This window comes from Strigops habroptila, chromosome 8 (assembly GCF_004027225.2).
Source record: "Strigops habroptila isolate Jane chromosome 8, bStrHab1.2.pri, whole genome shotgun sequence".
In the NCBI taxonomy this organism is placed as follows: domain Eukaryota; kingdom Metazoa; phylum Chordata; class Aves; order Psittaciformes; family Psittacidae; genus Strigops; species Strigops habroptila.
This window is the reverse complement of record NC_044284.2, coordinates 55887223-55909197: the sequence shown is the minus strand read 5'-3', so window position 1 is coordinate 55909197 and position 21975 is coordinate 55887223. Positions and strand designations below refer to the sequence as shown.

The 21975-nt window shown below is 36.8% G+C and overlaps 1 protein-coding gene across 2 annotated transcripts in view; it reads left to right on the top strand.

Annotated features, from left to right (window-relative positions):
• Positions 1-21975, top strand: part of FAF1 (Fas associated factor 1) — a 170009-nt gene that overhangs the window by 118091 nt on the left and 29943 nt on the right. For both annotated transcript variants that reach the window (XM_030496205.1, XM_030496206.1), the window contains exons 13-15: positions 4973-5127; positions 18538-18674; positions 21217-21305. In XM_030496205.1, the coding sequence (XP_030352065.1) occupies positions 4973-5127; positions 18538-18674; positions 21217-21305 (381 nt within the window). The remainder of the gene's footprint in view (positions 1-4972; positions 5128-18537; positions 18675-21216; positions 21306-21975) is intronic.

Below are 21975 nucleotides of genomic sequence, written 5' to 3'. Positions count from 1 at the left end.
AACTGTAGAGGACAGGTACAGAGGTAGAACTCTAGGTTCCCATGAAGAGTAAAGCAGCTACACTGTAGTACATAAATTTGAGTTAAGTCCCATGATAGTCACCTACATTTTTTTTCCAGTCCTGCCTGGTGTGTGTGTTAGCAGTTCTGTCCTTTCATTCTTAAATTAATTCTGAACTTGTGGATAACTATTGCTTAGAAATTTTGCTACACCATACCAGCTTAGTAGTCTCACTGTGTGCCTACACACCCTTTGTTCTTCATACCTGAAAAATAGCTTTATCTTTTGTATCTGAAAGGTTAGACCTGGATATGGGTCTCTTCAGCATTCTTCAGCACCCTCTGTACCTGATATTAAAGAATGGATGTTTTTTGGACATTGGCTGCCACACTCTACTTTTCTTTCTCTTTCGAAGCCTGTGATTTGTAGATCTTATTTGAGTTTGGTTTTAATTACTAGATATTCTTTGCCGTTATGTAAGATATCACTACAAGTTCAATTGATTGAAATAGAGATACAACAGTATAATAGGATCAAATAGTTGGAAGATGAAAGTAGACTAAATCAAGCTTAAAATAAAACACACCTTTACCTGGGAGAGTATTTAGCCGCTTGAACAGCTTGGTTCATATGGATTTTCTGTCACTGATGGTTTTTTGAGGCTGGATGTTTTACTGAAAGATAAAATTACTGAAGATTAAATTAGGAATTAGTTTAGGGATGTCTTATGCCATGTATTGTATGACAGACTAGGTCAGAAGATCACTGGGATCATTTCACTCTCATTTTAGGAACCTGTGGGGTACAGTTTAGTTCAGATCCTCTTCTACAAGGCTAGAGGCTGGTTAGTGCCCCAGTGTTAGTGTCTCTCTGTGTTTGGTGTCTGTCTCCTTTCTTTTCACTTGTGCAGGGGAATTTAAGAATGCTTATCTTCAGCAGGTTTTGTTCTGTTCTGTGTAATACACAGACAAGGCTTCCTATGAATCCCCATCTGCCCTATTCCTTTGATCCTTTTTCAAAGTGGAGCAAGTTTGAAGGTGCATCACTTTGGTGTTAGAGAAGGTTTGCATTCTACTTAGGGAAAAAAGGATTGTGCATTAATATGTAGTTGTGTCCAAGGAGGCTGATCATATGATCTCCAAGATCACCTTAGACGTGTGGATCAAATTGTACACTTCAAAGGCTTAAAGATGTGCAAATGTGTCCCTTTGTTCATTTGAATTAGCTCTCGCTACATAAAACCTAGAGGAAAAATTAAGATCTTGATTCATTAGCCTACCAGCTTGAAAGAACATTCATGTCTCTAGAAGATGTTACATCGTGAACATTTTTGTCTCAGTCATTACTTGAACTTGTAAACCTAATTCAAAAATAACCATTTTCAGGTCTGTGATTTTCCTGACCCTTATGACTGTATTGCTATTCTAATTCAAGTTCATGTTCTTCTGAGGTATCTTAAGTTATTCACGTTATTAGCAACTGGCTTGGATATCCCATTACTCAGGGATTATCAATTTAGTCTCTCAACATGATGAAGATCTGTGTTTCTTTATGCCTCAGTGACAACTTCTCTTTCATTTCTTCTAATTCTGTACAAAGTGCATTAACTTTTCTGGAGTGCCAAAATGCAAAAATGGCAAAGTGGATGCCATAGTCATTTTGGTACATAGGACAGATCTTTAATGTGTTTATCTTATGTAGGAGTGCATGTTAGATCTCTTGGTCAAGTGCATCAGTTTATGTGGCAGCGGGCTGCTATACTTCGAATGATATGGCAGAGAGGTTTCATGGTACAAGGCTACAGCTGGGAGGACTGTGCCTTTTGGGGGCTGCGCTGCTGCAGTAGTGTTCGTCTAGAGCCCACATTTCCTTTCAGGGTGCCACGTGCCTGGCATATTCCATCAACAGAGCAAAATCAGGCAGGAGAGGGCTGCAGTGCTTCATTCTAAATACACGGTGGTCAGTATGATGTAAGGGAGCAAAGGTATGGCTGAGTCTCAGGCATTCTGAATGCAACAGAGATTGCAGAAAAAAAAGTGCTAGAGATATGGATTTTTTAAAGCATTTAGATAGCCAAGATGCTGAAAACAGCGTCTCTTTCTCATGGCCCTTTTTCCTCTGAAATAAAATGAAACCTCGAGTTTAGGCTTCAAGCTTTGAAGACCTTAAGTCTTACTGACATTAATGAGACTTACACTCCCAAGTATGTTTGTAAATCCAGGCTTCTGAAAATTCCAGTGTATGACTGCCTGGTTTTTGAGCATCCACACACTCTGAAAAATACATCTCTTGATAGCTTAAGTTCCTGAAGTCATAAGGCCTTTGGAAGTCCATCAGCTATTCAGTACTTGGAACGTTTTCAGTATCTCATCCCTTCACAGGGACTAGTAAAAGTTCTTCCCTGTAAAGATATTTTTTTTTCCTTGATTAAAATTTTATGCTAAGTATATAACCCCTGAGTCATTTTATTTTTGAGAAATCCAATACAGAACAGACTAGTGCTCCATTAATAGGCTTCTTTTATGGCAGCCAAGACTACAGTTGAGTTTAGTGAGCCTATTTTATTAGTACTGACTGAAAAATTCCCAGTATTAGTCATCATAGAGTCCTAGAATATACTCTGATTTTTCAAAGACTTGAAATAAAACCAACAAAACCCTGCTTATAAACACATACTACCACGGGTTTGTTAAAAAAAAATAAAATTAAAAATCATTAAAAAACAGTGCAAAGCAAAACACACAAAAAAATCCCTAACAGCATCAAATTCCAAGCTGTGAGCCTTTTGCAATAATGCTTTTTTCCAAGGAAAAAATATTCCTGGCCTCCACTAAGATTTTTTCAAAGTCATGTTTCAGCACTTCAGTTCCTCCTGCTACTTCTTTTCATTTGTCCTAGCGTTATATCTGTGCCTGACCTTAACATTTTGGATTAATTATTAGACACAAGTACAGTCTTTTATATGTGATCGAGTTTAGTCTTTGCGTGGTGAGATTTGTTGATGCAACAAAAATGTTGATGCACGTGTAAAGTAGCTCAGTGTAAACATCTATTGTGAATGTGCCTATTCTGTTTACTAAAATTTGTCCCTAAATCTTTAAGCCTAAAACTGTACATATTTTGAAACATTCTGTTGTATGGAATCTCATATTTAACAGTTTCATGGGGTTGTTTCTTTGGAAGTAAAAGTGTTTCTCAAGAGCCTTTTTTTCTACCCGCTCCCCATGAAAAGAGGAGAGCAAAGCCATCCGCTTACCACAAAGCAGTGCCACCACAAAGGAAAGATTAAGGGTTTAGAGAGAGGTCAATGTGGGTTTTTCTCTAACTAAACACTTTCCTAAAGTTTCCTTGTGGAAAAAATAATGAAGTCATCTCAGAGTTTTTAAAGAATTTTTATTTCTTTTTCACCGTCTGCATTCGCTTGTCTTCTCAGCATGGATGTTTAATCTTTCTAGGCTTTGTGAATTGGTCCAAATGAATAAGTGGTGAGCTGTCTCTCTAGGAGCTAGAGGCTTATTCTAAGGCCCTAATCACTGAGTAAACACATCTTTGCCCTCCCTCTCTTACAACTGCTATATAATAGTCGAGATTCTAGCACAGTAACCTGGATATTGCAGGGATCGACGCTTTGAAATGCAGAATGGCTGATCCTCGAAAACAGACAGTGCCTGATCTTCCCCTGCCTCTTTCTTCTTTTTAAATTAAATATCACCACAGAAATGCTGTTTTATTGCTTGATATTGTGCATCAGTGCCCTGGATTTTCAAGTTTAGTTTCAGTCAACATTGTTGGCTGCACTTATATGGATCTCTGCATGTTGGGCTTATTAATGGCCCTTCCTGGCACATGTATATGTGGTTCTGAAGAACATTGAAATTAAATTAGACAGACATTAATGCAAATTACTAATCCCTTTCCCAAACTCTAATGTTCAAATGTATTCTTCTTTTTATAAACAGTCATTAAGTTTTATCCAAAGCCAGTATATGAGGTGATAGCCATAAGGGATTTTTTACAAAGACAGCTTGTCTCAAAATTTCATCCCATCTCAGCAAATATGTTCAAGTAGGATTTTGAAATAAAGTAAGTAATATATATGGGTCTGTGGGATTGGAAAGTTGTAATTTTCCGAATGGTATTTATAGTTCACCGAATACCTGATATAGAATCACAGAATGGTTTTGGTTGGAAGCGACCTGAAAGATCTCCCAGTTCCAACCCCCCTGCCATGGGCAGGGGCACCTTCCACTAGACTAGGTTGCTCCAAGCCCCGTCCAGCCTGGCCTTGAACACTGCCAGGGATGGGGCAGCCACAGCTTCTCTGGGCACCCTGTGCCAGCGCCTCACCACCCTCACAGGGAAGAACTTCTGCCTAAGAGCTCATCTCAATCTCCCTTATGTCAGTTTAAAGCCATTCCCCCTTGTCCTATCACTACATTCCGTTGTTAAAAGCCCCTCTCCAGATTTCTTATTGGCCCCTTTAGGCACTGGGAGCTGCTCTAAGGTCTCCCTGGAGCCTTCTCTTCTTCAGGCTGAACAACCCCAACTCTATCAGCCTGTCTCCATAGCAGAGGTGCTATTGCATTAAGAGGCGTGTTCCTTGCTTGGGGAATTGTTCCAAATGTCTCTATTGGGCAGCAAGACAAAAAAGTTCACTCATTTATTAAGCTAAGTCTCTTAACAAGGTTTTTGATTTTCATTCAAATGCTGTTATTTTCATGGTCATGCCATATATCATGTTCTGATACCTGAAATAAAATTTTAGGAAGCATTGAGAAGATTTACAGTTTTGGAGGGATGGGCCATTTGACTTGAAATCTACTGGGTTTTTCCTCGTGTGTGTCAATGTTGAGATACTTGGCGCCTTTGATAAACACCGTAGGTTGTACTGATGCACAAATCTGCAGCAGTAATTTGTAATTACTAAATATCCTGAGGAAGTTTTCACTTATCTTTTCTCATGTCTTTTCAGAGAAAGCTTCTTGCTATCTACCTCCACCATGATGAAAGTGTACTAACCAACGTTTTCTGCTCACAAATGCTTTGTGCTGAATCTATTGTCTCCTATCTGAGTCAGAACTTCATAACCTGGGCATGGGACATGACAAAAGAGGCAAACAGAGCAAGGTAAGACTCTTTGGACTGTAAGTGGAGCAGCTTTCCTTTCAAGGAAGACCCTTATCTCTGTGTATCAAATCTTCCGTTGCTTGACATCTATTTGAACTAAAAACTTCATGCTTGTTCTGAACTGATCAATGAAGCTGTGCTGAGGTTCACTGAGAATTGGACTGTCCTTGTTTTCATCACAAAATGACTTCTTATTCCTGTGCAGGAAAAAGTATCTGAACAATCTATTTCCTCTTTTGTTTTTTCTTTTGAGTCTATTTTGCAAACATAATTCTAGGAATGTGTCTTTGCAGTTTTGCATTGCAGGACCATAATATTGTGTGACACTAATTGTACATATATAGGTATAAATGCATTAGAACTATCTGGGATAAAAACTACAGTTCTTAATGAAAATCTTATTTTAAAAATAGCGTTCATGTCATAAATATTAAAAATAAATTATGCAGAAAAATAAAAGCTTGCATTTCATATGAACTTTTTTGAACTACAGCTTTCATACAGAATATTCCTTTGGTAATGTTCGGTTATTTTGATAGGATTTAATATAATAAAAGCTATCCTATGTCTTAGGTACCATCATTTTGCTGATGGGTAAAGAAATTAAAAAGCTCTAGATTCTACCTCTTTCTCCATCTTTTGAGTGTTCTCAACAAATTTTCTTACCTTTATATTAAGACCTCTCTCTTCTTCAGTTACTTATCAGTTGATCATAATCTATTGAAATTAATTATTCTATGATTATAGTTACATTTAGAAATCAGACTTGTTTGGTTTTCTAATTTGGACCTTATTTCATCACCTTTATTTGCACAGAAGATGACTGCTTGCCAGGATAATGTCTTGCAGATATTACTATAATGAGAGTTGTTCTAACTTTTGAACAAAAGATGCAACAGTCATTTGGGCTAAGTTTGCCACTTCTGTTACACAATTCCATTGATTATTGAACAATTAAAAATACATATTTGTGTTTCATTCTCTTGTGGCTTGCTGGAATAGAGCATTCATCCATTCCTATTCTGAAATATGTAAATTGTAGTTAATATTTCTTTACTGAAAGTGGGCATGGAGAACAGAACAATCTCTTTTTCCAATACGCTTTATAAATGACACTTGTGTTTCACAGGAATTCCTTGCTTGACCTTCTGCGTTTCATCACTGCATGAATCAGCAGCTATGTTTCTAGTTTAAATTGTTCTAGAGAAGAATCAAAGGTTATGGAAAAAAGCAGTTGCAGAAACAGAAGTTTTAAAAACAGAAAAGAGAGAGAGAGGAAAAAGAAACATCTAGGTTCTTTCATGGGACCAAATACATAGACTGGAAAGTTGCTTAAGTCTTTTGGTATTGCCATTCATGGGCAGTAAGGAGCCTCCTCCTTTTCTTTTATCCCACAAGTTGGTGTAGAAGGAAACACTATTTCTAAACCATCTGTAGTGGCTAAGTTCAGTTGACTACCTGCTGTTCTATTGTTCCATTTTCTATTTAATTCTCTAGTTTCTTTTATTTTACAATGACAAAAAATTGCAGTGTAGTTTCTTTTGAAAAACTGTGTTTGAGGGGTTTTTTATGACTGACGATCAACAGCCATGTAATTGCTTTGTTGTGTTTTACTAAAGAAATCTATTAAGTAGCACAACTTTGATACACTAGTAATAAGAGTTTGCAGGTTACAGAGACACCTGTGGTGACCAAAGCGACAGAAGCTGCTTATTAGAAAGAGCCTGTACAGCTGTGTCCTATTAACTCCTTATGACACTTCTTAAAACACAAAATAAAGGGCTTGTTTAAGGCTTTATAGCTGTTCTCAATGAACCTACTCACCGATTATGCAGTGCGATAGGGTTTTTAAGCCTTCATTTTTTGCTTTCTCTTAACAACAACAAAGAAACTGTCATATTAACAGTGAGGTCAAAAAATAGTAAGGGGTAAACAAGGCATGCTGGCTCAAATTAGAATAATTTCTTGGTTGTGTTTAGTGTCACATCCTGCTCCTTAGACTGTGATTTCTTTGGAGGAGGCATGGTGCTTCCTTCTCCCTTTGGGAAGTGCCAGTGCACTGTGGGCATTCCCATAAATATATACTCAGTACCTCCTGTTTAATTACTACCGTTCATTACGTGACAGTGGTCTTGGAGCCTATTTTGTTCTATATCCCTATGAATACACTTCACATAGCTTTTTATTTGAATGATGGCAACAACACAGGGAACTGCTTTTTGCATGCTGGTGTAGCCCAAGAGCAACTTATTTGTGCTGTTACAGTTGTGCATTAGTGGAAAAGCCAGGGTGGGAAGGCAGAGGAGTCAGGCCCACTTTATTGACATCAATCAGTAGGGACACCTCAATGTCAGTAGTAAAAGACAGGTTTTTGGTACTATAGCATGACATGAATAAATTCAGATATAAATACTTTTCTCAATAAGCCAAAAAATCTTGAATATTTCAGTTCTTTTTCTTGCTCGTTGCTGTCCTCTTTCTGGCATTCGTGGATGTCATTCCATTCCAAAAATGGTAGTTACCATTTTTCTCATTAATGAAATAGGGTTCCATCCTCAATATTGTATAACAAAACCAGCTCCAAAATCTTGTCATCTTTATTAATATGTTTCTTGGTGGACGCTGATGTAGAGATGTGCTTTGAACCCTGTGTTACTGTACACTAGCACTTTTCAGCTGGAATCTCTCAACCTTGTTCTTCAGCACCCATTGCAACAGAGCAAAGAGGATTCTGTAAGTAGGACTAGAATGAAAACACTCTGTGCAAGCGCCAGGGTAACTGTTAGAAGTAGTGCAAGAGCATAAACAATACAACTTTGGGAGTTGGATTTTTAAGAATTTCTAGCTACAGCCACCCAGGACTGTTACTTTGTCAAACCGAAGGAGAACTCTAGTTAATACACTTAAGAGAATGTTTTGATTTGGCTTCCGCAGCTTTTAATTGCCTCTGACATAAGGTTTGCAGGAAAGGGAGCAATTACCTTGGGTAATGCTGCAAATTATGAATCTTTTCATTACTACAATAAAAAAAATCATAACAAAGGGCACAAAATAATAAAATAATTAGCCTTCATTTAGGAAATCAAAGTGTTTTTATCATACTGTTAAGGAATCTACGTGAAAACTTTATCACCTATAGTTTAGACTTCAGTTTAGTGAGCAACAGTTTAGAATATTCTTGTAGTTTATGCTGTCCATGGTCAAAGAAGGAAAAAAGCCCACAAAGCTACGTTATTGTCTTTTACTTTCTTCTTATATTCCACTCAATTTGTGGTAAATCATGAGCTTAAAAACCACTGTTTCCTTTCCATTGCTTACTATGTATGTTTGCTACTATGCCACTCCAAACAGCAGAAATATGCTTACGGAAGGTGTCAGGGCAGTAGTGATGGTGTTGACAAATACCTCCTGGACCAAGCATGTGGCTGCAGCAGCTCATCAGCTCCGTTGGGCCATAGCAAGGGCTAAATGATTCCTCAGGTTTCCAGAGAGGTTATGGGATAGATAAGCAGGAGGCCAGACATAAGCAGCCATAGTTCTGGCACTTTCAGACCAAGAAGAGTTGACTAATTACCATTATTCCAATTTAATTATGTGTGTGTGTATGGGAGGTGTATATACATGTATGCAAGCACATGCCTAACTTTTTTTGTGGATTTATTAGCATATATTAATACATTTTTATCCAGGACAGATATATAGTGAAAAAAAAAAATATATGTATGTATAGAGACATATGTATACCTTCACATGCTCACATACCCTTATGTTTGTACAGAGCATTTACAAACATAGATTATGCATAATATTAACAGATTTCCAGTGTATATTGTTTGCCAAGTAAAGCAATGCCAAAACCATAAAACAGTGACTCAAATGTCTGTAAGCAGCCTTTCAGCTTTTGATATCGTTGCCCTTGGGCGCTGTATTTCAAGGTGTTGCCAGCCTTTCTCAGCTCTGATGACAGGTACTTGTTAGTTTTAATGTTCAAATGATAGTTTTTCACATTGCTTAAGCTTAGGAAAGAGTTAATTGACTAAAGCGCTTCTCAGCAGCAGGTTGTGTTCACCTGCAATTTCCGTCATCAAGTAATTAGCCATATTCACAGTTGCTGACCCTTAATACTAACCTACTGAATGATGCATGCCTGGATGAAGACCAGTTGACCATATTACTCCAGCTCCCCAATCCTATTTGATCCTTCAGCAAATACATTGCAGGTGTGGGGTCTGTGAGAGCTGGACTCAGTGAGTTAATTTCTCACTGCCTCTTCGGCAGTGACCGTAGATTCTGTATATGTTGCTTGAAAAACTGTTGGATGTGTTCTTTAGGCAGTAAAGCCTTAACAGGTTTCACAGAACAGTGTGAAAACCTTTTCTATTGTATTTTGCAATATTTTATTTAATTTACTTTAATAGCAATACAGTGCCAGTCAATAAAAACAGGTCAAAAGTCTAATTAATGTTTTAAAAATAAAGGTTCTCGAACACCAAGTGAGTTTGTCATTTTCTGTATGGTTTGTTTTGAGGAGAAAGAGGAAAGAAGGTGAGGAGGGAACCCTTCTGTTCCATGATTACATCCCACCCGCTCATTTTCTCCTTTTCTCCTTTGCTTTTGATTTTAGTGGCGGTCTTAACAGAATGTCAAGATCAATTTGCAGCATGGTTTAACTCAAGGTTTGCATTCTGCCAGCAGCGATTGTCCTAACGAACAATGCCGTGTGTTCTTGTAACTTCAGAAGCTTTTAGAAGGCTCATGGCAAGGGCAGCATCTAATGACTTTATTAGTGTAGGGTTTCAAAATGGGCTCAGTAATTGTTTGCATCTCTTTGTCATCTAGTCATAATTACTGCATAGTATTGTTTGGGGTTGCACTTGTGAATAGTTTCCTAATAGCACTGAAATGAAGAAAAAAGAGAAAAGCATAAAAGGTGATTGTCTCTTTAGATGGGGAACAAAACAGCCTGTATATAGATGATGGTTAAACTGTTTATTATACACCCACCAGAAAAGGTAAACTATCCCTGCTTAAATATTTATGTGCTTCAAGGTAATTTCACGTTAGTAGTCTAAAAATGTCCAAATTTGGAAAACTAAAAACCAGCAGAGTGCATTTTAATCTGGTTGTGATTGGTAAAATATGGATGTCTCCCTAATATCCAACTATAAATAGAAAGTAGTCTCTTGATGTGATTAAGGTTTTCAGTGCATTGTTTTATATGCCTGTAGTGATGTTTTAAGGTCATATGAAAAAAAAATGTTAAAACCACAAGAATTAACTAAACTGATATATTTGTAAGCATATATTTTAAGTCCCCACTATAAAACCAAATCCTAAAGCAGGTTCTGTCCCACTGTACTCAAACTACAGCCTCGTTATTAAGCTTGTTGAGCAGAAAAGGTGAAAGAATAAAACTCTGTAGTGTTCTGTGCAAAAGAGGTGAAGGCAGAAGAAGAGGTGGTCAAGACAGACTTATTGAACTTTTTTGGTTTTGAGGAAGGAGAAAGAAGTCATTCACAGGTCCATCTAACTACAGGAGTCCACAATGACACCAGTGAAGTCTAATGCCAGATGGAATTGAAGCTGTAGAGAAATTTAGCTGTTTATATGCATCTAAATCAACCATCAGAAGAAATCACTGAGCTGGCAGAATTGTTTGTACCAAAATGCAGCTGGAAGGCATGAATGCATCTCCGTGGTACTGCAGGGTGCCTGATTGGGACAAAGAATCCTTGCAGAAGTGCAGATGCCCATCCTCTTCCTTTAGGTTAGAATGACTGTTTTGACCTCTTGCCTCTCCTTTTTTTTACTGTTCTGACTGCCTGTGGGTCTTGGAGAGCTGCAGATAACAGCATTCAGTCAATACCTTGCCAGAAGGTTCAACTGTACCTAAGTCATTCCTGACTGATGGTTGTCTGATCTAAGCTTTGGTGCGAGGGAGGTTTCTCAGCATTTCTCCATAACCAGTGTCAGTACTTGACTTTCACTCCCTTTAGACAGTTCACAGTAATATTTATCTGAAGTTTCTCTTGCAGCAATCAATGACACTTACATCTTGGTCCACCCAGTAGGCAATGAGATATTCTCTCTTTCTGCTGCTGTGTTCTTTGGACTTAAATATCTCTTATATTTTCCTACAATTTTGTTAAACTAAGAAACTGAGATTCCTTCAGTCTTTTCCTTGTACCTTGTCCTTTTATAGACATTTTTTTATTGCAACCTTCATATGGTCTTTCTGTAATTGGTTTGCATCATCTTTCTGTAATTGGATGCACTGTGCTTAAAACTGCTTTCTCAGTGCTAAATACAGAAAGAGGATTATTTCATGTTGTACAAACCATCCTTCTGTTTACTCACCCCAATATGATGCTTGTCTTCTTCACATCATGACTTTTCTTCTTCCCTTACTGCTTGATTCTTATTCTATATTCATGTGATTGTTCCTCCTACTTGGGGACTTTCATGACCTTGTTGAATTGCCTTTTACTTGTCAGGACTTTTCTCCAATTTGTGAAGATTATTCTGAATTCTTTTACTGACCCCAGTGTGCTTGTAGCTTTTCCCACTTTACTAGCATGTATAAAGTAACAAAACATGCTCTCTTTTCTTATCTAGGTGGTTATTACATCTACCTGTAGCAAGCCTTGGATATTCCTTAGCAAATCATATTACATGCCTTTCTAATATGATAGGCAATAATCAAAACTACGTTGATATGCAAGGGCATATTATGTACATTTTTAGTACAGTGTTTTAGCAAGGGGTCCGGGTATATTTTATATATACTTTTACCAATTATTTTGTTTGGTGTCCAGTAGTGTCCGAAAGGATGGATTAATGAGTTTCTAGAGGGATGTGCTTCAGGCTAAATGGGATTATAAAGTATTTACCTAATCTCTTTGGACCTTGCAGGATGAAATCAGGTCTTTCATGTTTTATGAAGAGATAGATAGCTACCCATCTAGGCTTTACTCTTGCATAAAAAAAAAGTAGATAAAATCATGCTTTTTCCATCTTAATCCCTGGATATTTAGCATATGGATACTGAAGAGAATGTCCACATAATTTGATTCAGGCTGCTTTATACATCTTTAAACCATGCCTTATATCTGTTGCTCATTTTCCTTTTGTGTTTGAGTCAACAGTTGTGATCCTACCAATGTGGGTGAGACAATAACTCTGTATTATGGAGACTATGGATAGCAACCTTATTTTAATATACCGTTTCATGACCGCAGCTTTTACTTTTATTTAAAATGTAAATACCTTATACAAAAATGTTATTTTTACATTAACATTTTAATGAGTCTTATGTTGACTTTGCAGTGTATAGAATTATTAGTAAAAATAATCAGAAATCTTGCATATTTGATATTCATTGGTTTTTTCATGCTCAAGAAAGGAGTTACCTTTTTTTCATACCCATTTCTGAAGCTTTAAAGGTTCTTAAAGTAAGGTTGCCTTGGGAAGTATCTGGCCATAAATAAATCATACTTTTTTTGGCCAAAATCATCCCAGTTGTGGAGTGAACACCAGTTCAGACTGAAAGGAAATAGATATTTTACAAGAGGTCATCAGATTTTGTCCTGCAACTGCTTTCTCCTTTTTGAGCAGGACTTCAGGCTGAAATGATGTACCTAAAAGTGTCTTCAGTGCAGCCTTTCTGCTAAAAGGTCCTTTGCAAGAAGCATAGTGGCCACCATGTGCCAAAGGGCCTAATTTTAGGAGGAATTTTTCCAAACTTTTCACATCAGTATGTAAACATTATAAGTAACTACAGGAATATTTGTGTGAGCAAGACTGTAACATATTACCAGATCTCTCTTATTATGTTGGTACAGAAAATAAGGAAATTTGATCTAAAATCCTATGCAATTTTTAATATTTAATACATCTTATCCATACATTTGAGAGAAGAGTTCTCTCTGTATGGAAGAGAATTTGCCCTTTAGTATACTAGACAAATTTGCCAATACAATTATTAATTAACCTTAAGGTGCTGGGGAGAGTTTAAGAAAAGGAAAAACAAAGGAGAGCTTTCATTTTTTGTTTGAATATACAGAAAACATTCCAAATATAGCATCAGGTGGCCCTCTTTGCACATTTCAGGGTACATTACAATGTACGATATGCAGCTTGCTCGGCATTAGTTTCCTTTCACAGGTTTACTTGATTAACAAAAAAAGAGCTAGAATTAGCGTTTTAGGTTTAGTTACTCTTTCTGCAACTATATTATGCCATGACTGCTTGACATTTTTTTTTATTCATAATGTTTTGAGAAGGTAGATTAATTTGGGGATGGATGCAAAGCTATTAATCCCATCAGATTATGTCATCAGTTTGATTCCAGTAGGTAAGTAAAAATTGATACCACAACGGAGGACAGGCATTGAGTAGTTAATACTTGGCTTCAGTCATGACTGGTAGATGGTGTCCATGTCTTTCAAAGCCATACCAGTCGCCACTTTTCTGAGTGGAAAGAGAAAGGAGACTGAATTCCGCTGCTCATTGAGTCTTTCTGCTGGATCAAGCCAAGAGCAGCAGGTAGCAGTGCTACGTTGTGCTGTGATTTTCCATGGAAATACAGAGGACTCTTACTGCTCAGAATCATCAATTCCATGCAAAGTTCTTCCTTTAATTAGTCTTCAATTCTTAAATTTTTTGTAAATTTTTCCTCTGCTAAAAGTAGGAATCACTTTGAACCAGTTCACATTGGAAAATACAATATCACAGTTTGGGAGCCAACAATCCCCTGTCTCGTGGGCCCTTTAGCGACTGGGCACCAAAGATGCTTTTAGATTACTGAATTGTTTAAGTAGAAATATTCAAGGAATGTTTACATTTTTCTAAAATATTTGGCATCATAGCCAAAGTTCAGGGTCAAGTTGGATGGGCTTTGAGCAACCTGGTCTAGTGGAAGGTGTCCTTGCCCACAGCAGGGGGTTTGGAACTAGATGTTCTTTAAGGTCCCTTCAGCCCAAGCTATTCTATAATTCTATGATGATAGCTTTTTTGCTTGTTTGTTCATATTCGTGGTGTGGTAAGGAGAGGTCTTGTGTAATCACGGATCCAAACGTGAGTGCAGTAGATCCTGTCCATATGAGTAACAAAAATGTGAAACAACATAATACATGAACAGGAGATACATAAAGAAACAATGAGATAATCACAGTCATTGTAATGATGAAACACCTCTCACTGGGAACAGCTGCCATCTCCCACCTAGGGATTGGCTTTTTCCTTTGGGCTTCTTCCCCCCAGAAAGGCAGTACGTATTTTGCAGTGTAAATAGGTATCGTGTAGATCAAAAGCTTTCCAGGGATCAAAAAATCCTGAGCTCTGAGATCAACACTTTTGATGATCACACTTTGGCCAGAGGTGGCCAATTTTGTTGTTAAAAATGAAAAGCTGTATGTTCTCACAGAAACATACTATTGCTAAACCCCAGCATTTACAAAGTTCTACATAGCATATCTGACATCAGGAGCTATGCTGGACCACAGACTTAGGTTGTAATAAGTATTCCCTTTGGTTTTGAGACTCAATAATAATTTAAACTTTTTTCAGTAGGTTTTTAAAGCTGTTATTTACTCATAATTGCCTCTAGGAGTTTTTTAAAAGTAGTATTAAATAAATTGCACTTTGTGATAAAATTACAAAAAAGTTATGACAGTGTATTTTATTATAAATTATTGCATATTAGCTGGTAAGAAATGATAGTATTCTTCTCTGGGGAAACTAGCATGCTACAAATATGATAACTCTTTGCACAGGTTATCTCAGAGTGCACAAGGAGGGGTAACTGCTGTGCAGTGATCAGCGACCCCCCACTTTTAACTACAGAGTGAACTATGTCTAAGAATTAATACCTGTTCAATCTAATTATTTTTTTAAGATAAGTTTGTAATCTTTTTAGGGTTTGTTTCTGTATTTGTCAGCCCATGGTCAGGGCTCATGTTTATTCTGTAGCTTTAATAACTGCTGCTTTTGTTGCTTAGGGAGTCATGAAAGAAGTAAAGAAATGATGCTGCCTGCCAAAACTGTTACATTTCTTGATGAACTTTATTCTTTAACTTCTGAGATTATTTTTATTAATGGATTTTTCCTTCATAAAATGCCTTTTTGCCTTTCTCATACTTCTTCCTTCTTGAATATTCTTGTAATTTCAAACTAAAAGGAGTGGTAGGGTGCCATTTGCCCTCCCTTTCTGGCAGCGTTCCTCTATTTCCACTTTTGGTTGGAGATCACAGTAATCCAGCATGTTGTGGAAAACAGTTCTCCCCGGAGGGACATCTGGCTCTTTGATGCACTCCACAGGCAGTTCTCTTGGCAGCTCTGGAGATGCCACTGAAAGATCTGGCACACTTCTGTTCAGATGAAAGTAAAAAAAAATCCCTTGTTAGTGGTGAACAGAGTAAGATACTTGTTGTTGCACCAAATTGTTTTGGTCCTACTCGCATACTTCTGACAGTAAGTATTAGCACAGAGGAGGGTTTTGTGGTTTTGAGGGTTCTTTTTCTGCATATGAATGTGGAAGAAAGAAAAAAGGGCAGCAAATACAGAATCAGTAAAGGCAGAAAAAGGCAGGGGGGGGCAAATCAGTTAAGTAGTTGCAAAATCTTTTAAAAGAGATGAGAAAAACTGAGTGGGGATCATGAATGAAAATTCGACTCCTACCCGTCTAATAAAATGAAAAGAAGAGACGTGTTACAAGTAATTGCTGAGCACTTACCACTGACCTGGTGAAAAGCATGAGAGTAGTCGCTGGTGAATAGGAGTTATATGGTGTAGACACTGGAGATTGCTGCTGCTATCTCTTTATCCATTGTTTGACTACCTTAATATTTTTGTTGGCTTTACTGCATTTTAGTTCAACAGACAAGTGGAGTCTTGCTTGGTTCCAAAGGGCAGGATCTATTTTGATGGATCATGTGAGTGAGAAGAGTTTCTTGTGTATTCTCTCTGCTCTGAAGATGTGCTTTGATAACCATTGGTCATTCATTCCCCACAAACATCCTCATTGCAGCTGCCTGTGGTGTAATCTAGACATTTAGACATTCATTATTCAAAGTTGGAACTGCTGGAGAGAAGGGTTGTTTCTCATCCCTCCCCCAAGACAAAGGCTGCCTGATGACAGCAGTGGCAAATCCGTGGCATTCAGGTCAAAATTGACATGAGCTGCTCTTGTTACTGGTATGTGAGCAAGCTGAGCAGATTGTGACAGCAGCAGAGGAAGGGAAGTGATTTGAAAGAGAGGGGCGGATGGCGCCAGCCACTGTAAGAAGTGACCCCAAGAAGAAAATAAACCCCACCATGGTGGAATATGTTGGCACCTGGCATCTGTTTTGCTGTTACTCAACCAGGAAAGTATGTGTACCCTTACAACAGCTTGGCATGACATGCCATCTTTTGAAGCCAGGGAGTTGAAACCTGTTCCAAGCCTTGAATATAGAGGACTCAAAGGTATCATAATCTGTTGGGTTCTATATAGTCAGCCAGAAGTTCAACATATAGAAATTTACCTCCTGGAAAAAACTTACTTGGGAAATCTGAACATACTGAAATACCTGCTTCATTCAGGATTTTCTGTGTACAAAGCTCATACCCATAAAAGTGTATTTTGAGTCTGAGTTATAACAATATTTTGTTTTCCCATGCAACTTGAGTGCTCTTCTTCTGTGGTGCATTGAAGACAGTTAAACGGTTTTAATGCACAAATTTCAGGAATTCAGTTCAATTGCCCACAGTCTTTATTACCTCCAGGAGTGAAACCTTGAACTCATATAAGTCATTTTGATGTGGAAGATCACCACTGACTTCTGTGAGGCTAAGGTTTCACTTACGTATTCCCGCCTTGAAAAGCAAACATCAAAAATTGTTATTTAGCTTAAGAGTTTGTATGTCCACACTTTATGGACGTTTTATTTTATCTTTACCAGATGTTATTTCTCTACATAGCTATTTCTGATATAGCAGACTCTATTTGGTGGTTTTGATGTTGTCTTTGAGTGTGATCGTTCTGAATTGCATAAGACAGAATCGAGGAGGCAAGAAAGGGTGTTTTCAGGTAACATTTATGGCTTTGAAATACTCACTAGCTACCCCTGTTCATGGCCTTCCATCCAACTATGGCCATAGTTACACTATAAATTGTCTCTGAGAAGAGGTGGGGTTTTTTTATACTCCAGGTGCCTTGAACAAGCCCAATGTTGTACTTATAAAGTTTATCAATTTTTTAGCCATTTTATTAGATAAAATATATATTGATTAAAAAAATATTACAATTTTGAATCTTTTCAGTATCTTTAAGAAGAAATTACTTGGAGCACTTGACATTTTAATGTAGTTTGTCTTTTCAAATAGATTTGGCTTCTAATGCATGTGACAACAGGACTTTGCTCTTCAGTTAAAGCATACATTTCAGAGTAGTTGTTACCTAAAATATTATCATAAGGCATAAGAAAACACATGATTTAAGTTGCCTTTCATGAACATAATTAAGAATTAATAAGCCTGTACCAGTGGTTAGTCCTCAGAATTTCCACTATTTTGCCTTTTGTGACCCGTGTTATTAAAAGTCCATTATTTTTACAGACTTTATTAAATTGGATCTTATTAAAGCATTCTATATTTGCATTTGGTCTTTCATAATTCATTATTATTATGACATTTACTTTTTACCATCAGATCTGAAAACATATCATAAGCTACCCTTTTCTCTTGAAAGAAATGCTAATTTCAAACAGTCCTCTAATGGAAGAGAAAAGCTTTATCAGTTTTTTCATTTATTCAAGATCGTGTTAAGAATACTAATGCTAGACTTCTGTATGCTAATATCCAAGAGCTTTTTTTGGTCAAAAGCTTAGAATTATTGTTTTTTAGACCACACTGCTAAGTATGTCACTGGCAGGGCACTAGTACAAAAGAAAATACAATTCTGAAGTACCATGTTTTAATTCTATGACCGATAAAAACAATTTCTTGCTCTTTTGTTATTATGCTTTCATACGAAATGATATTATTTTTATACTTTGTCATGTTGACTAGATTATGGCTCTTCTTAGTCTCTCTTTAGAAGTTTTAACAATTAATTTAGCATGATTTTATAGGAGGGGTTAGTTTTGAATTCTAGGCTGCAGAACGGTTTAAAAGAAAGTGGAGTTCTCCATCAAATAAAATCACTGTCTCAACTCATTATTAATTGTTTTAATTTAGACAATTTGGGTCTATCGTATTTGTAAATATTCTCATGATATAATCATAAAAAGGGATAAGGAGCTCTAGAATTGGACGCAGAAGCCTAGATGTTAAACAGTGAGGTAACACTCAGTTAAACATTTAGCAGAAGTATTTTTTTAAAACACACTTCAACCTCTACAATGTTAACTTCTTTTCCCCCACCACACATAGGTTTCTGACCATGTGCACTAGACACTTCGGGAGTGTTGTAGCCCAAACAATTCGAACTCAGAAGACAGACCAGTTTCCACTTTTCCTTATTATTATGGGAAAACGATCATCTAATGAAGTATTGAATGTAATACAAGGTATGGTTCATGCTTTTTATTAAAAGTATTTCTTATATGAGTATTGAAACTGTTAGAACATCTTTGATAACCTTTTCTTTTTTAAGGTGTTCAGAATATGAATTTGTTGCACAAAACAGACTTTCAGTTGCCACGATATAAAAAGCTATTAATCATAAATGCATTAATTAACATGGTATTAGAGATGGAAGTTGCCATGCCTGTAATAGAATCATAGTTTAAGTTTTTAATCTTTTTAAAGTAGAAGAAATTTTCTAAATGAGGAACTACATTTGGTTTTCCAAACTTTATATCCAGATATATCCCAAATTCCCAAAAGATTTTGGCTGCACTTTTTCTGTAGTGCCAGAATGCATTTAGTTCTTTGCATGTAATTCCTTGTTGATATGTGGACTCTGTTGCTTGTATTGGGCTAATATTTGAACATAAGTTGCTTTTTCTCCACACTGCAGACCTGCCTGCAGTGTGGAGACCCCAAATCAGATCAGAATTTAAGTTGCTAATATTATCTCATATAAATGAAGCTTTCTGGCTTACATGAGCAGTTCTTTCTAGCATAACCATTCCTCTGATTTCTTTGTGACAGCAAGATGACTTAGATGTGGAGGGATGCCCTTTGACTGCTGTTCTCAGTAACTCTTCAAATTAAAATACATCAAAGAATGGCTGCCTCTTATTTCTTCTGCTTTCTCCACAAGTTTGCCTTCATGACACTGTGTCCTCATTTATTTATTGCTTATATCTAGCAATCTTTATTCTAATCTCCTTATATTCCTGAGGAAATTCAGCCTCAGGAAATACTTCTCTTTGCAAACAGCATCACTCTTTCTTTCTGCATATGGAATTAATAATTTTCTTGAGGAACCTGCAGTGCTCCTTTCTATGGACAAAATTGTTAATTTTGCATGGATTTTGTCTCCTTAGTGTGACAAAATCCATGCATTAATTCATGGTACTTCTGTGACTTATAAAACTTATTTCATACAAATAATCTTATAAATAGATTGTCTTGTTTTTATAACTGTAGCGTAGTTCAGCACCTGTGTTATGCCACTGAAGCCAGTGGTGCTTACTGGCTTAAATTACTTAAGTATTTCAGCAACTGGGTAACTTAAAATCATAATACAGTGCAGCTTTATATTATAAAATAATCCAAATTATTTAATTGCAGTCATTAAGTTTTAAAGATTCATCATCCTTTCTGCAATGTTTTGAACTAAACTAAAGTGATCATCTGTTGCAACCTTACTTAAATCTATCCTTTAACAAAAATCAAAGTGTGCTTGTTGTTTTCCCATGAATTGGGATACCTTTTAACAATATGCCTTCAGATGACTGGTTGTCTCTGAAGTCTTGCATGTTGTAGCATGTGGGATAACATTTTCTGCTAAGGTAGCAAATGCTAGAAGTGGGAACAATGAGGCCTTTCAGGGCTGGGTGAGAAGGCATGTTTACAGAAGAGATACAGTGATATAGAAACTTAAGTCCCAGTGATGTTTATTGAAATGCAGACTAAGTTTGCTTTCAATTTTTACTTTTTTCTGAGATTGGAAACTATGGGGACAGTTTTGTTTTCTTTAGTGGTACTGTGGCTTTTGGTTAGTTTGCGCCTTTTAAAATTTTGGCCAGCATCACCAGTATAAATCTAGCTCTTGTTGGTATTGTCCTGCTAGGGTCTGAAGAGTGTTTAGGCTGGCAGATGTTGAGTTTATAGTTTTTGACCATTTCTCAAGGTCTTTTAACTACTATGACAAGTGGTTGTAATGGGTAGTCTAGTCTTCAGTTTAGGAAGAGAAACCAAAGACTGACTGCATCTTGGTAGGAAATTAAACTAATCTTCCAGTCTTACTGAAGGCACGCTGGTAGAAAAAATGTGAGGAGGTATCTGTTTTGCTATGCATGTGCTGTATTTCTGGATATGTATACACAGATACTTACTTTTCCACTAGTATTAGCTTTGCAAGAAGTAAATACACTGAAAAGAATATATTATAATATTTGAAATTTTACTACTAGTTATACCTGAATAAAAATGCGTGTGCACACATCCAGTCAATCGCTGTATCCTGATTTGGTTTTTTTTTTTAAACCAATCTACTTGAGTGCTGCTGCCAACATCCTACCTTTTCTTGCCTGGCTAAACAATTGCTTCAGTCTCCTTGATCATACATGGGAATTCTAAAACTGTAAAATCAATTCCATGTCAAGGAACTCCAGATACATTACCTTCCTTCAATGTTAGGGATTAAAAGCAAAACTCAAGTTATTCCATGCAAGCACGAAGGCAGTTGTTCAGATTTGAACCACCTAAAATTTTAGCCTATGATCAACATTATCAACATTTGTTTGTAAAAACAATTTTGAATTTTCAATAAAAAGGCAAACTAAAAGCGCTCTGCTGAGATATTTGCATTTTCTACTCTTTTTTTTTTTTTCTTTTTTTTCTAATCTGGCTATTTCGTATGGATTAATTCTAAACTGACTCCTGTTTTGTTTAATAACTTTAATGATATGAAGTTCAGCTATCTTTCTTTGTTGCTAGGTAACACAACAGTGGATGAGCTAATGATGAGGCTGATTGCTGCAATGGAGATCTTCAGTGCCCAGCAGCAGGAAGACATAAAGGATGAGGTGAGCATTGAAAGTTACTGCAGGTACCTACTGGCTTCCACAAATCATTGTGGATGCGGAATTAGCCAGATGTTTCTTTAGCCTGTGACTTTGGGTATGATGTGTTTCAGTGTCTCTTCCATCATCAGAAATTAAAAATGTCATGTCTCCTTTGTGTATTCATTTGGGATGACTTGAAAAACCCTCCTTGTTGGTCCTGTAATTTTCAGGTTTTTTCCTTTTTCTGAGTATTAGTCATGAGTTTACATTTACAGTGGTATTACGGAACTTAATATGCTCATACAAGGAAACAACAATCCCATTTTTTCCCAATGACCAGCTCCAAGTCATAGGTGGAAACAAAACCAGATTGATAGGTGCATACATTTAAAAGGGGATTGAAAAGCAACCTTCACCAGCACTGTGCCAGTATGTTCAGAACAATCCAGAATGGGTACATGATGACAAGACTTTTCAAAAACAGTGTTTCAATTTCACAGAAGCAGACACAGTGAGGTATACAGTTGAAAGACGTTTATCTGTTACTCTATAAATTGAGAGTGACATTTTGAAGTAATGAAGTACTTAGGAATTTATAATAATAGGTGTGTTGCCATTCAAGATTATTCCTATCCTGTTGTGTAGACATTGATTGACAATAATTCACTAAACACATTCTTCACATTTAAAC